Source organism: Rhipicephalus microplus, chromosome 5, assembly GCF_043290135.1.
Source record: "Rhipicephalus microplus isolate Deutch F79 chromosome 5, USDA_Rmic, whole genome shotgun sequence".
Taxonomy (NCBI): domain Eukaryota; kingdom Metazoa; phylum Arthropoda; class Arachnida; order Ixodida; family Ixodidae; genus Rhipicephalus; species Rhipicephalus microplus.
The window spans coordinates 197,524,480-197,538,130 of NC_134704.1; the positions used below are offsets into that span (position 1 = coordinate 197,524,480).

The 13,651-nt window shown below is 44.9% G+C and overlaps 2 protein-coding genes across 10 annotated transcripts in view; one reads left to right on the plus strand and one right to left on the minus strand.

Moving 5' to 3' along the window:
- The window catches only part of LOC119173582 (uncharacterized), a 56,106-nt gene that overhangs the window by 24,686 nt on the left and 17,769 nt on the right, over positions 1-13,651 (plus strand). For 3 of the 7 annotated variants that reach the window (XR_012895551.1, XM_075896338.1, XM_075896340.1), the window contains 2 exons: positions 3,742-3,902; positions 12,367-12,518. The exons of 1 other annotated variant lie outside the window; for it this stretch is intronic. Coding sequence is in view for 4 of the 6 variants with exons in the window: in XM_075896338.1 (XP_075752453.1) it covers positions 3,833-3,902; positions 12,367-12,518 (222 nt within the window). In the remaining 2 variants the exon portion in view is untranslated. The remainder of the gene's footprint in view (positions 1-3,741; positions 3,903-12,366; positions 12,519-13,651) is intronic. 3 more of the 7 variants (XM_075896341.1, XM_075896342.1, XR_012895550.1) reach the window with 2 other exon arrangements.
- PolE2 (DNA polymerase epsilon subunit 2) overlaps positions 1-13,651 on the minus strand; it is a 340,119-nt gene that overhangs the window by 8,723 nt on the left and 317,745 nt on the right. The window lies entirely within an intron of this gene.

Sequence of the window (13,651 nt, forward strand, 5' to 3'; positions counted from 1 at the left end):
CAGTAGTCAATGCATAAATACTCTCACAACAATGAACACTTTTTCTTCTGCAGTTTGGCTTCAACGAAATTCGATGATGAAATTACAGGATCATATATTTAATGCCATGCAGTAAAAAAAATCTTGAACATTTTGATGCATTTTTCAGAACATGGAAACATGTCGACGAAGTCTAAAACACTCGTTGGCACCCCCCAAACCCAAGCTTTGCTTGATAGCACTGGCAAAGGGACTGTGCCCTGCTTTTGACACTGGCTGGCTTCTGAGCCGCAGCAGATCCGAAGCTGAAGCACAGTCACTCAGTTCATGGTTGCCTTCATGCAGCTGCTGGGTGCAATCGCAGAACGATGACTTTTCCTATGCGAATGCTTCTGGTTCTGTTTGCACTTGACCAGTGTGGTAAACAATTAGAGTGGCTATTCATCTGCGTTATCAACAAAATCAGCCAGCCGCAAGTGTTAGATAATAAGAATAGCATAGAATAAGGCATACCAATAAAATAATGAGGAATTTAGATGAGAGGTCATTAGACAAGCGATAAACAGTCTGCTATCACTGTTACGTCATCTGAATTGCAAGCGGCAGTCGCCCATGCGTCATGTACTCTTTCTACTGTTTCTCCTCCCCCATTCCCATATGTATATGACAGATATAGTCGATTCCTATTTATGATTTCATTTTCCCAACGAACAATTTCTTTACTGTGAACACGACGCAGCTCTCTATTAAAAAAGGCCAGCTTGTTTCGAGGTTTTTGTATATATTTTTTGATTGGAAGAACAATTACATGAACACTCGCTACAGGCATTAATCATCGCCGTCATGTTCTGCGTAGAGTCCAAATCAATAACTTCTGTACGCATACTGAATGCTGTTCACGCGGATGAAAGCTCGAGAGTGTTAACCAGGAACACTGCTAAAGCATAGATGAACAAGCTGCCTATTTCAATTGCACGGAGAGGGCATGCAATAACATCAGTCCATGTGCGATGCCTGCTGTCGATTGCTTCTCAACCAGAAAGATAGCCATGTCTGTCTGTTGCTGGACGAAGGAGTATGAAAAGATACTCATGTAGGAGACTGCGTGACTCGATCTGCAACTGTGAACTTCGATTATAAGGGAGCAGTCGCGAGTTCTAGCGCATGCGCTATTTCAGCAAGCATCATCGAACGGCTCAAGTACCTGTCTATGCGCTATGAAATCACTGCACAAACACTGCTTTTTTCCAGAGGCTGCCGTATTCCTATGCACTAGCGTTTTGCAGTTTTGCGAGACCAGATGAAAAAAACTTGCTGTAGTCCGAGTTCTTTATGGGGCTGCGAGCTCCTATAGAGCGGTGTAAACTGTGGTCATTGAAGGGTTTCCTGACCATAAGACTGTTCAAGTCACCTCAAACTTATTTTCTCCTAAAAAACCTGAGATCACAACTGTTTTGAACTTTCTTAAATTTGATGATACGAGACACTTAAGCCTAATATTTTGAGTAATTTGAATGTGGTAGTGCATTTTTCTAACTAAATATGTTCTTTCTGAAGTCTTGTGACATTGTGTGTGAATGTCTATCAAAACGCGTACCTCAAAATACAAAGATGCAACCCAACACACTGATGGTACCAAAAAGATATAATTCATCTCACTCGTCGCATAAAACGCTTACGTAAGAATCATTACAAGTGTATTAAATATTCTTCATTTAATTGATTGATATGTGGGGTTTGTATATTTGTACTACTTTCTTATTTTCATAGTTCTTTTTTTTTCTGTATTTAGTAAAATGTTCTTCACCCCTAATGTAATGTCCCTATGGGGCCCTTAAGGGCCACATAAATGATGATGTTTAACATCCCAAAACCACATAATTATGAGAAACACTGCAGTGGAGGGCTCCAGAAATTTCGACCAGCTGAGGTTCTTTAACGTGCAGGTAAATCTAAACACATAGGCCTACAGCATTTTCGCCTCCATCGAAAATGCAGCCGCCGCATTTTCACAGGTCGCGGGATTTGATCCCGCGACCTGTGAGATTAAATAGTTTATTCTTGACGACCACTCCTTAAATCCTGAAGCTATAGCAAATGCCTTTAATAATGACTTCAAATCTGTTTTTCTACCTATTACGGCATCACTTCTGCACTTTCCACATGCAGCCAACTGCCTGCTCTTTCTAATTTTGAATCAAGCTCCTCTGCAATACATAATTTTATGCTCAATCTTCATGTTACGAAGCGCTCTGGACGAGATGGTGTTTCATGTTGTTTCGGGAGAGGTGTTTAGAATAGTGTACTAACTGTCTAATTGTAATACTTAAAAAACCAATAATCTCTGCAACAGTGCTCCAGCTGTGGAATTAGCAATGGTCGTGGCAGTATTGAAGTCCCGAAACAAGCAAATGATACCAAAGTATAGGTCAATATTTTTTTATTTCATCCAGCTTTAAAATTTTGGAGAATATCATTAACAAATACATTGTAGAATACCTACATGTACACAACGTACTTTCACGATCACGGCACGGCTTTCATGCCGGCATTGAAACAGCTGTTACACAGTTGCTTCAATTTACGCAAGACATTGCTTTTCTCTTAACGACCAAAACAAGTTGATAATATATTTATTGACTATTGAAATGTTTTTGACATGGTTTGAGGTCCTAAACTTTTCAGCTCTTTCAGAATTTCTTTGGCGACAACAGGCTAGTTGATTGGATAGCATATAACTTGCTGTCATGCTCAAAATTTGTTACGTTTAACCACACGGAGTCTTTTGACGTACATATCACCTCAGGAAGGAGCCTCAAAGCTCAGTGCTTTGCTTGCTTTTGTTTATTATTTATATAAATGATGGAGAAAAAATTATCGATGACACTCAAATTAAAATTAGAATGTATGCAGACGACAGCGTTGTCTGTAGAAGCATCTATGTTACTCAAGATCAGGATGCGCTGAATAGTTTGTTTTTTTTTTTGCCGTTTTGTGACGGGAGTGAAACATGGCAAACATCAACAAGACTGTAGTCACGATTTTTTCAAATGAGAAACAGCCTCTTTATTTTACTTATACTAGTTATGGTGTAAGTCTAGTAAGAGTTATGTAGTTTAAATACATTGGTGTAACTCTCAGCACAAATTTAAAATGACGCACGCATGCCAAAACAATCTGCAACAAGCTCTTCAAAAACTTTGGTGTCTCTGATGCACGTTAAACAACTCGACAAAAGAATTCTGACTTACAGCGCATAAAGCTGGTCAGAGTGAAATCCGTGTTGGTTGTTTGGCCGCTTCATGACAACACGACACAACTATTTTATAATTCGTTAAAGAAAGGGGGGGGGGGGCAGATCCCACGTACTTTGGGTAACAAAATTATGCGAAGCACGCAGATAGTAGGACGTTACACGCACTGCACGCACTTCCAGCATGAACTAGGCTAAAATGTTTCATTAGCACGTGATAGTGGTTACGTGCACACACTGCGGATCGTACATCTGTGATGTATCTGTGCATCTATATGTTGATGGGTCATGAACACACACCTCCCGAACTTGGGCGAAATCTCTGTGAAATGTCAGTACCATCAGCAGAAGTATAGTTCCTATTGAAGTAACAGACGGCGAAACAAAAATGAACACACGTTTATTGACTTAGCAATTAACTAGGCAACTTCAATGTGACGTCATGTCACTGACATTCACGCATGCGCTCTCGGTGTCAGCTGACATCACAACAATTCCTCTCCCTTCAGGAGACATCCAGAAACGACCTGGTGCCTTGCGACGCCAGGTTGATCTGCAAAGTGGATTGTCCAGGAGTTCATTATTTTCAGTACACGTGTCATGCTCTTCCGGGACTGCAGTGGTAGCAGGTCCTGTCTCATGCTCTTCGACCTGCAAAGGAGCAGGGCTGGTAAGTGGAAAGCTTGCTCGCGGACCCGCATTTACGCTGGTCAATGCCGAAACTTCCCCTTCCCCGTCCGACGTCTTTGGTGGCTGCCCCTCAAAGTGGTATCTTAGCTGATCTTCATGACGCTCACGTAGCTCCCTATCCTCCGTTTTGACCACGCTTAGGCGGGCATATCACGGTGAGTCTCCAGCTGGCGCCTGCCCTAGAGTTCTTCGGCCGAATGTCTTCGGGGAAGTGAGCCTGCGATAGAAAAAGGTCGTGACACAATATTGTGCAACAATGAACGTGAATCAAATCCAAGAAGCATGAAGCCTGGTGTCTTTCCATTTTGGAGTGGGCTGCATCGATAACGCAGTAACCAGCGGGCCAGGCGCCTTTCTAGAGTACCGTGCACGTTTTTTCATAACCCTTCTTTTACCATTCGCACCGCCCTCTTTGCCAGCTCGTTGGATTGCGGGTGATATGGAGGGGACCGTAGGTGTGCGTCGCCATTGTCTTTCATGAATTCGTGGAACTGTCTGCTTGCAAACAGGGGCCCGTTGTTGTAAACGACTGTTCGTGGCAGCCCAAACCCGCTGAAAATATTCCACAAGGCTTCGACAGTGTTATTTGCGTGCACTGTTTATTTTCATTGAAACAACCTTCATCCATTTTGTATGAGAATCCACTACAATCAACAACATTCGCCCTTCTACTGGCCCAGCAAGGTCAACGTAGTCCAGCAAAGTCAACGTGAATTCTCGACCATCACTCGAAAAAGCCCGGCCATGGAACCGACTCTTCTGCGCGTGGCATGCTACTGTTTTTCTGGCACAATGCACATGCGCGCACAATGCTAGCGATATCTTTGTCAAGTCCCAGGAACCAGAAAAGTGCCCGAGCCAGATTTTTCATCAATGTCATGCTTTAATGCGTATCGTGCAGCAGCTGTAACATCGATTTCTGAGCTGCGGCGGGTATCACGGCCTGATGGCCCCAATAAACAAGACCATGGCTGCACATCAGCTTATCTTTTTTCTGGAACAATGTCTGCAATGCTTCTTGTGTTGACGGCAATTTCCTAGGCCAGCCTTCGCGAATGTAGTGCATAACCGGCTTGAGCATAACATAATGTAGTGTTAATTCGTCCAGTTTACGGGACGATACCAGTCCAGTGTCTAGATGGTTTACAAAGAGCACATAATCTGGTTCGTCTTTGAACATTGACTTCACTGTCTTGACATCGTGTGGCATTTGCGTGGACTAAAGCCTCAACACGTCGGCCACAATCACATCCTTTCCAGGTTTGTACTGAACAGAGTACTTGTAACCACAGAGTAAAAGAGCCCAACGCTGTATTCGTGCTGCTGCCAAAGGCAGTATTTCCTTTTTAGGATTAAAAAGGCGCATCAGCGGCTTAAGATCCATTAGCAATGTAAATTTGTTTCCTAGCAAATAGTGGCAGAACTTCGTCATGCCGAACATCACCGCTAAAGCTTTGCGCTCAATCTGGGCATAATTTCGCTCCACTGAAGAGAGGGTGCGAAATTGAAATCTGATTGGTTGGTTTACACCATTTACTCTATGATACAAGACCGCCCTGATGCCCGATGAGGACACATCCGTGTCCAAGATAAGTGCTTTGCTTGGGTCATAGTGCGTCAAAAGCTGCATCTCTTTTATCAACCGCTTCACTGCCTCAAAGGCATCCTCTTGCTTGGCTTCCCATTGCTACGGCGTGTTCTTTCTTAGCAACTCGTACAGCGGTAGAACTACGGTAGCCACGTAGCCTGAAAATGGTCAACCAACAACTTTTTTGTTGCGTCATCTATTGGTAGCTGGTTCCATGCATCCTTCAAATCTATTTTACTGAATACTTCTCCTCTGAGCTTCGCAAATATATCCCTTATCTTTGGCAAGAGATATTGCTCAGTGTGGCATGCTGTGTTCACGGTCGATCTAAAATCTCCACACAGGCGGATGGATCCGCCTTTCTTGAACAAGAACAAGAGGCACCGCCCACTTGGCGCTGGCGACCTGCCTCAAAATTTTCGTGTCAACTAACCTTGCGATTATTCATTTACAAACTCTCGTAGCGCGTATGGTACAGAACAAGCCTTACAGAATCGCGATACGACTCCCTAGCGCAACTGTAAATGGACCGAACAACCCTTGATTAATTTTAGCCCTGGCGCAAACAGATCGGCATATTATTCTTTCAGCACAACAGCAATGAAAATTTCGTCAACTTTGGTAGCTTACAGTCATTGACCTCCACGCTGAGCACTAGGCCTCCGGTCAGCTGGAATGCTTGAACTATGTCCTGCCAACACAGGTTTGGACCAGATCAGCCGAAGACCACTAGGGTCGTGTTGACGGTTTTCCCAGCGTAGGTGACCGAAGCTTGCAGCTGTCTTTTCACAGGCAGTTTTCATAGGAAGCAAGTCAATTGGAACGACAACTTGCCAAGTTTGGGACAACGGTGACTGTGCTGGATATACGTTGGCCATGTTACTATTGACGCTGGTGATCTCGTGTCTACTTGCATCATCACCGGTATGCCTTTCCACAGTAACGTTGGCCATATCGACCCGACCAGTGCTGTCGATGACTCACAGAGGTGTAGTGGAAACTGCCCGTAGTCCTCGTTGTCCGAGCATGGTTCCTAACAGTGAGCTAGGTTTTCTTGGTGTGGGTAGGATTTGCACATAAAAGCACGGTGCCCCCGCCTCCGACAATGGAAACACTCAGCACAGCGGAACCTGCACTTGGTGGTCTTGTGGTGGTTGCTGTCGCAGCAAAGGCAGTTGTTCTGGTTTTTGTCGTTGGACTGTGCCATCCGCCTCGGCTGCGGTCTCTTAAAAAACTGCCCCTCTTGCTTTTTCCGCAGTGTGTTCACATCGCCGCTCATTTGTCCACCTCCCATCTCTTGTACGTTGCGAGATCGAAATCCGTACCAGCAGATTACGACGAACTCTAGCATCCCGCAGGCCGCAAACAAGTCTGATACACAGCATTCTATCAAGTGCCTGGCCAAAATTGAACCACTGAGCCATCTTTCGTAACTCGACAATGAAATAACTTGTTGATTCGTCAGCTTGCTAATTTCTTGTAAAAAACCAATGCGACTCCGCTATGTCGTTGCCTTTCGGCGCAGTGTACTCGGCCAATTTTTTAAACTGCTGCTTCGTACGCCAGATCCTGAATCTTTTCAGGTGCACAACGGCCTGCCAGAAGGACTACAGTCTTACTACTCAGGGCACTAACCAGCAGGACTCGACGCTTCTTCGGATCGTCAATTTTATGGGCTTTGAAGAAAGCTTTGATACGCACCTGATATGCTTCCCACTTGTCGTCCCCTTCGTCAAAAATGGGTGGCACAGCATGCGTTGCCATGCCGTTCCCTGGCCATGGGGGTTAATCGCCTTGTCACCACTGAAGTAACAGACAGCGAAACAAGAATGCACACAGGTTTATCGAGTTAGTCATTCAAGTAGGCAACTCCGGTGTGACGTCATGTCGCTCATATTCACGCATGCGCTCTTGGCGTCAGCTGACATCACAACACCTATAATCCTCTGTGAATGCGGCAATGAAGGGCCTATGTACACTGAAGTACAGTCAAACCCGGGTATATCGAACTCGCCAAAAAACGTTTATTAGTTCGATATATGGCATGATTCGATATAGGCCCGGTATAGGTTTTGACACAAAGGCACATAACAAACTAGAAGAAAAGTACTTTATTAATATGGTGGCTTACTTGCGTGCCCTACTGTGGAACAAAATAGTCCCGGAATTTTTTTCTGTGTCAACGACTTTGCTGCCTGCGACAGCGCGCACGCCTCCACGTTGTCCAACGAGTCGGAGCAGCTGAGGTCACAACCTTCCACATTCAAGCAATAGCGCCGGACCAACGCAAGCGCACTGATCACTTCAGAGGATGTAGGCAATGGGCCGTCGTAGATTTCCATATTGCTATCGCTTTGGCTCGTGGTCGGCACGATGTCTGCAATGTAATCCTCATCCTGTAAGTGGCCCATGATGGGGATATCATCGTCTGCACTGACGAACTCGACGAATATTGATCCGTGGATAGCACCCGGCAACTCTGCCAGCTCGTTCCGAACTTCGGCGGAAACACCTGCGGTGTCTTCAGTGCTGTCAGAATTTGGGGTGTCATCACCAGGCATGCGGAAGCCGGCATGCCTAAAGCAGTTCTGGATCGTCTCCTTCTTGACATTTGCCCACCATCTACTCAACATAGAAATAGCTCCGAGCAAGTCGATCTTAAGCTCCCTGTCCGCACGAAGATTCTGCAGCAGCCTCTCCACCAGGCGCTTCCGATAGCCGGCTTTCATTGCGCGTATAACGTCTTGATCCAGTGGTTGCAGTACAGACGTAGTGTTCGGGGACAAAAAACGCAGCTTGATGTTGCTGAAGGTCGTACTGCAGTGGTGCGATGAACAATTATCCACGAGCAGGCACACCTTGCGATTTTCGCCAACAAAATCATCATTCCACGACGATAGCCAACTGCTGAAAAGCTCCCCAATCATCCACGCTTTTGAGTTTACTCGGTAAGTAATTGGAAGCGACAGCATTTCGAAAACACTGCGGTGCCGTGCTTTTCCCGATAACCAGAGGTCGAAGCTTTTTCGATCCGTCTAAATTAGCTGCCAACAGCACGGACACACGAGCTTTGTTCGCCTTGCCGCCGCTTGTCTTGTTGCCACGACACGCAAGTGTCTTGTTTGGCAACATTTACCAAAATAGAGCGGTTTCATCCGCATTGAAGATATCTGGGGCTCTATATTTTGCTGCGATATCTCGCCAGTTTTCCTTGAGCCATTTTTCTACGCTGTCTAGGTCCGCCACTCTGCTTTCACCTGTAATAGCTTTGCCAACGATGTCGTGCCCTTCTTTGAACCGCTGAAGCCAGCCTGAACCGCCTTGGAAATCATTCCTGCCAAGCAGAAAAGCGGGGTCCTTGGCTTTCTGCTCCATCATAGGGCCAGACACCGGGATGTTTCGCTAATGAACGTCCACAAACCACTTGTAAACGGCCACTTCAACATCTTCGTATACAGAAGCGCGCACACGTCGTGCGCCACGGGCACCTGGTCTTTTGTCCGACTTGGCCCTGATGTCTGCCTTGTTCTTCAGTATAGTACTCAAGGTGTTCCTTTTAATTCTGTACGCGGCGGCGACGTCGGACTTCTTTTCACCGCGCTCAACCCGATTGATGATTTTGAATTTCGCGGCGAACGGCAAATTTCGCATCATTGCGCAAGCCATGATGACAGCGCACCAATACAGATTACAGAGCACCAACAGGCAACACCACAGACCACGCTGAATCCGCAGCAGCAGGCACACAAGCATAAAGAAAGAAAAATGGCGTTCACTTCTACTGCCTCCGCGCCTCGGAGAAAGCACGACGGCCTCTGATTGGCTGGAAGCGCTGGGAGCGGGCCAGGATCTTGGAGGGGGGGGGGGGGGGGTGTTCGCTTGCGCACAACCGGGTCTAACCAACTTTTTCTAGGGTGGCACCAGCAGTTTTCCCTGCCACCGCAAGGGAAAGCCAACTTGCTGGGGCACTTTTGAGACACATGTTTGATATATCAGTTGTCGTTGCTGTTTTCGTTCGATAAGACAGTAACTTTTGCTATGTATTCTCAATGTAAACTTACCGTGTTTAAGAATTGTTCGATATATGGCATAATTTGATATAAACGGCTTCAATATAGTCGGGCTCGACTGTATGACGTATACAGTTGAACCCCTTTACAAGAAACACTGATGTAATGGACAAATGGGTATAAGATACACCAGTGTGCCTTCATTGAAACAAGGTTTGATAAGAAAATGCATATGTGGTGCCACGCTTATAAAAGACACCTCTTATAAGAAGCAAGAAGTACTGCCCAGTGCATGTCTCTTATACAAGGGTTCAACTGTAGTTTAGTTGCTTGAAATTGTTGATATCTGTTATGAAGAAGTGGTCATTGTCACCTCAGTTCCTCGTCTTAGGCCCGAGATCTTGGGGGGCTCTGTATACATAGAAAATGTCTTTCATGCACTGTGTGAAGCAACCAGGTCTGGTTTTGTTATGAAACACCCACATTAAAGCCGCCAGCAAGTGAGGATGGTGGCCCTGGACACTGCTAGACAAATCAGCTTCAGTGGATGGCGTTTCACTACAATTGGCATTATCTCAAGGTGATGGTTGTATGATAGAAAAAAGTATGTACTGTGTATAAGAATAGATAGCCAGTCCTGCAACTACAATTGACATTTCACGAACATTACAGTCTACTTGAAAATCAGTTATGAGACCTAACGTGGCTCAGTGGTAGAATACTTCATTGCTACATAGAATGTAGGATTTGATTCCTGCTCCGACCAAGATAGTTTATGCGTTCGCTGGGTCAACGCTGCCGATGCCAGCTTTTAGGGGCGAAGCTCTTTAGGGCCGACCAATGTAGTTGACACCCATCACGCCCCACGAAACACAAATTGAAACTGAACACATGCACAACAAAAAATGAAAACATATTTGTAAACGACCAACCTTCTATTGTAATCAACTACGCGACAGCACAATACATGACCACCCACATCGTGCGTCCGTCCACGCATCTGTCTGTCTCCCTATCTCTCCGTCCACCCATCTGAGCATCTGTCAACTTGTATATTCGTCTGTCCACGCATCTATCTATCTTTCTGTTTGTCCTTTATACTAGTTGGAGACTTCGACATAGATGTTATGGGCCTTAGGTCCTGTACGTACAACGTGGAGATGCACCGATTTTTGTTAATGCTCTCGAAATAAAATTACTAATGTCTGGTCCCACCCTTTCTTGGTTTATTTGAACTCTCAATCACTTTCAGTGCATTGAGCTTAATTATTCTTGATCTTAATCTGACGTTTCGCAAACTAATCGGCTACTTCTATATCATTGTTACGTTGAACTTATACGTCGCGGGCGATTGGAGTGCATGAAAATTAAACGTGAAAAGTTTCATTTGATATGTGAGGTATGTCCCAAAACCACCATATGATTATGAGAGACGCCGCAGTAGAGGGCTCCAGAAATTTCAACCACCTGGGGTCCTTTAACGTGCACCCAAATCTAAGCACACCGGCCTACAGTATTTTCGTCTCCACCGAAAATGCAGCCGCTGCAGCCAACGCGAAAAGCTTCTAACTGCTAAAAAAATCGACAGGTGCTGCCTTTAAGGCTGTATTCTATTTTGTTGGTGTTTTGGAGTAGTAATTAAAACTCTGGTAAATAGATATAGAAGTAGCCAGTGGCCCTCAGTCCAGAGTCCGATATATGTACATACTAGTAATTACATCTACGGTTAGCCTAATAATGTTAAACAGTGGATGAAAAGGTATTGAGCTAATTATTTCTAGTTCTAGAAAGCGGCAAAAGGCAAAAAACTTCGTACGCAAGTAATGACTTGTTTGCATCACTCACCGAAAAGCATTGACTCAGACCTGGATGACTCTCAGCACTACACTCACACACAACGATAAGTCCACGCGACACGTTCAGGTCGAAAGTGCTTCTAGGTATTGTCCTACGTTTGGGGAATGCAACTGATGCTGGTGGGTGCCTACGCTTTAGGATAAATATTTTACATTTGCCTGTTCACTTAGACGGTGTACATTTATAATAGGTGCTGGATGTAACGTAGCGTAGGACTTTTAGGCAAATGTTAATAAAAAAAAAAATGTTATGTCTACTAAGAGTAATACCACCTTGTTAAAGAGGTGCATGGCAAAAAGTTAACATTGCACAAAAGAATCGTTGCATCTTCAAGTGTCTGTAAACTTACATAGTAAATACCCAAGAAAGTAATAGCTCCTGTTACTAAATCTATGCCTGTGGTTACAAGCTTTCTACTATTTTTTTTTTAGATTGCTTACTTGAGGTACAGTGATTTGGCCGTAAATAGGCACGGGTTTGTTTGAATGCAGTTTGAGTTTAACGAACACCTTAAAATGCAAGAGTGTGGGCCGCATCAGTCAACCTATGTTGTTGGTGAATTAAAACGCCAGCTCAAATATTACGCAGTGGGCTGCATGAAAACCATTTCGTAAATTCAAACTTTGTGGGCGTTACATAAGACAAAGCAACATATTGCAGCACGCAACAGCTCGAGTATCACGACAGGTGCGCGAAACTCGTCAGTTGACCAGAAACGCCAAAGTAGCAGTGCAACCCCTCGATATCAGCAAAGTAGTAGCCTCCGACATTGCGGACACTTTGAAACCAACAATGTCAAATTTGAGCGAGACAAGAAGATGTAAAGAGAGAATAAACGCGTGAAACGATGTTCGTTCAGGGCACTAAGCCGGCCTAAGATAGCAAGGTCAGAAGTTCGATACCGCGTGACGTTTTTTTAGATCCGAACCAGCTCTTTGACTAGCCTGTGTAACGCTGTCCCTTCATCCACACCACTTCCCCCACCGCAGCTGTTGCAGCGGTGCCAAGTAGCTCCCGCCCTTCTCGCAGTGCATCTGACGTCTCTCTCTCTCGCCTGGTGCCCCCTCCCCTGCCGTGCGGCCTCACTGGTGACCACCTGCCAGTAATGCACTTCTTCACCAGAGCAGGATTCGCCACCCTGGTATAGTACTTGGCCGCTACCTCCCATGACTGCAGCAATACACCCTTGGCCCTCATTAATGCCCCAGCGGCTGCGAAACAACTGTCCAAGGCGGTGGTCAGACCTGCGATGCGGAGGGTGCCAAGAATCTCTGGATCGAGAGAGGCCGCCATTGAAATCTGAACTTGCTGACCTTCAACGCTAGAACGCTATATAGTGAGGCTAGTCTAGGTGTCCTATTCGAGGAATTAGAGGGCATTCAATGAGATATAACAGGGCTCAGCAAAGTTAGAAAAACACGTGAGGCTTATACAGTGCTGAAGAACGGACACGTCCCATGCTTCTGTGAATTAATTGACAGGCAAGAACTAGGGGTTGGGCTTCTTATACACAAGAATATCGCAGGCAACATAGAGGAATACTATAGCATCAGTGAGAGGGTGGCAACTATCGTAATAAGATTAGCAAAAGGACAAGATGAAGGTGGTACAGGCCTACATGCCTACATGCTTCTATGAAGACGTAGAATTCGCCATTAATAAAGTAAAGTCACAGTATACTATTCTGATGGGTGACTTTAATGTCAAAGTAGGCAAGAAACAAGCCTGAGACCATGCAGTGGGTGAATATCAGCTCTAGAAATGCCAGAGGGGAGTTAATGGTAAAGTTCGCAGAACAAAATAATTTAGTGATTTAGAACACCTTCAGAAAATGAGCTAACTGTAAGTGGATGTAGCAAAGTCCTAATGGCGAAACTAAAAATGAAATAGACTTCATTTTGTGTGTACACCCAGGCATTGTAAAGAATAAAGAAGTAGTTGGCAAGATTCGATGCAGCGACCATAAAATGGTAAGAGCTCGTATTCACCTACATTAAAAAAAGCAAAGACAAAAAGTGATACGCAAGAAGCCAATTAATTAACTAGCGGTGAGAGTAAAAGTACAGGAATTCAGAGTTTGGTTTCAGAATAGATTTGAGGCACTAAACGAGTTAACCACCGACGTTGGTGTTGACACAATGAACGATAATCTTACTTGTATGATCAAAGAGTGTGCAATGGAAGTCGGAGGTACAGTCACTAGTGGCAAACTATCTCAGGAGACGAAAGATCTTATTAAGAGACAACAAACGATGAAAGCCTCAAATGCAACTG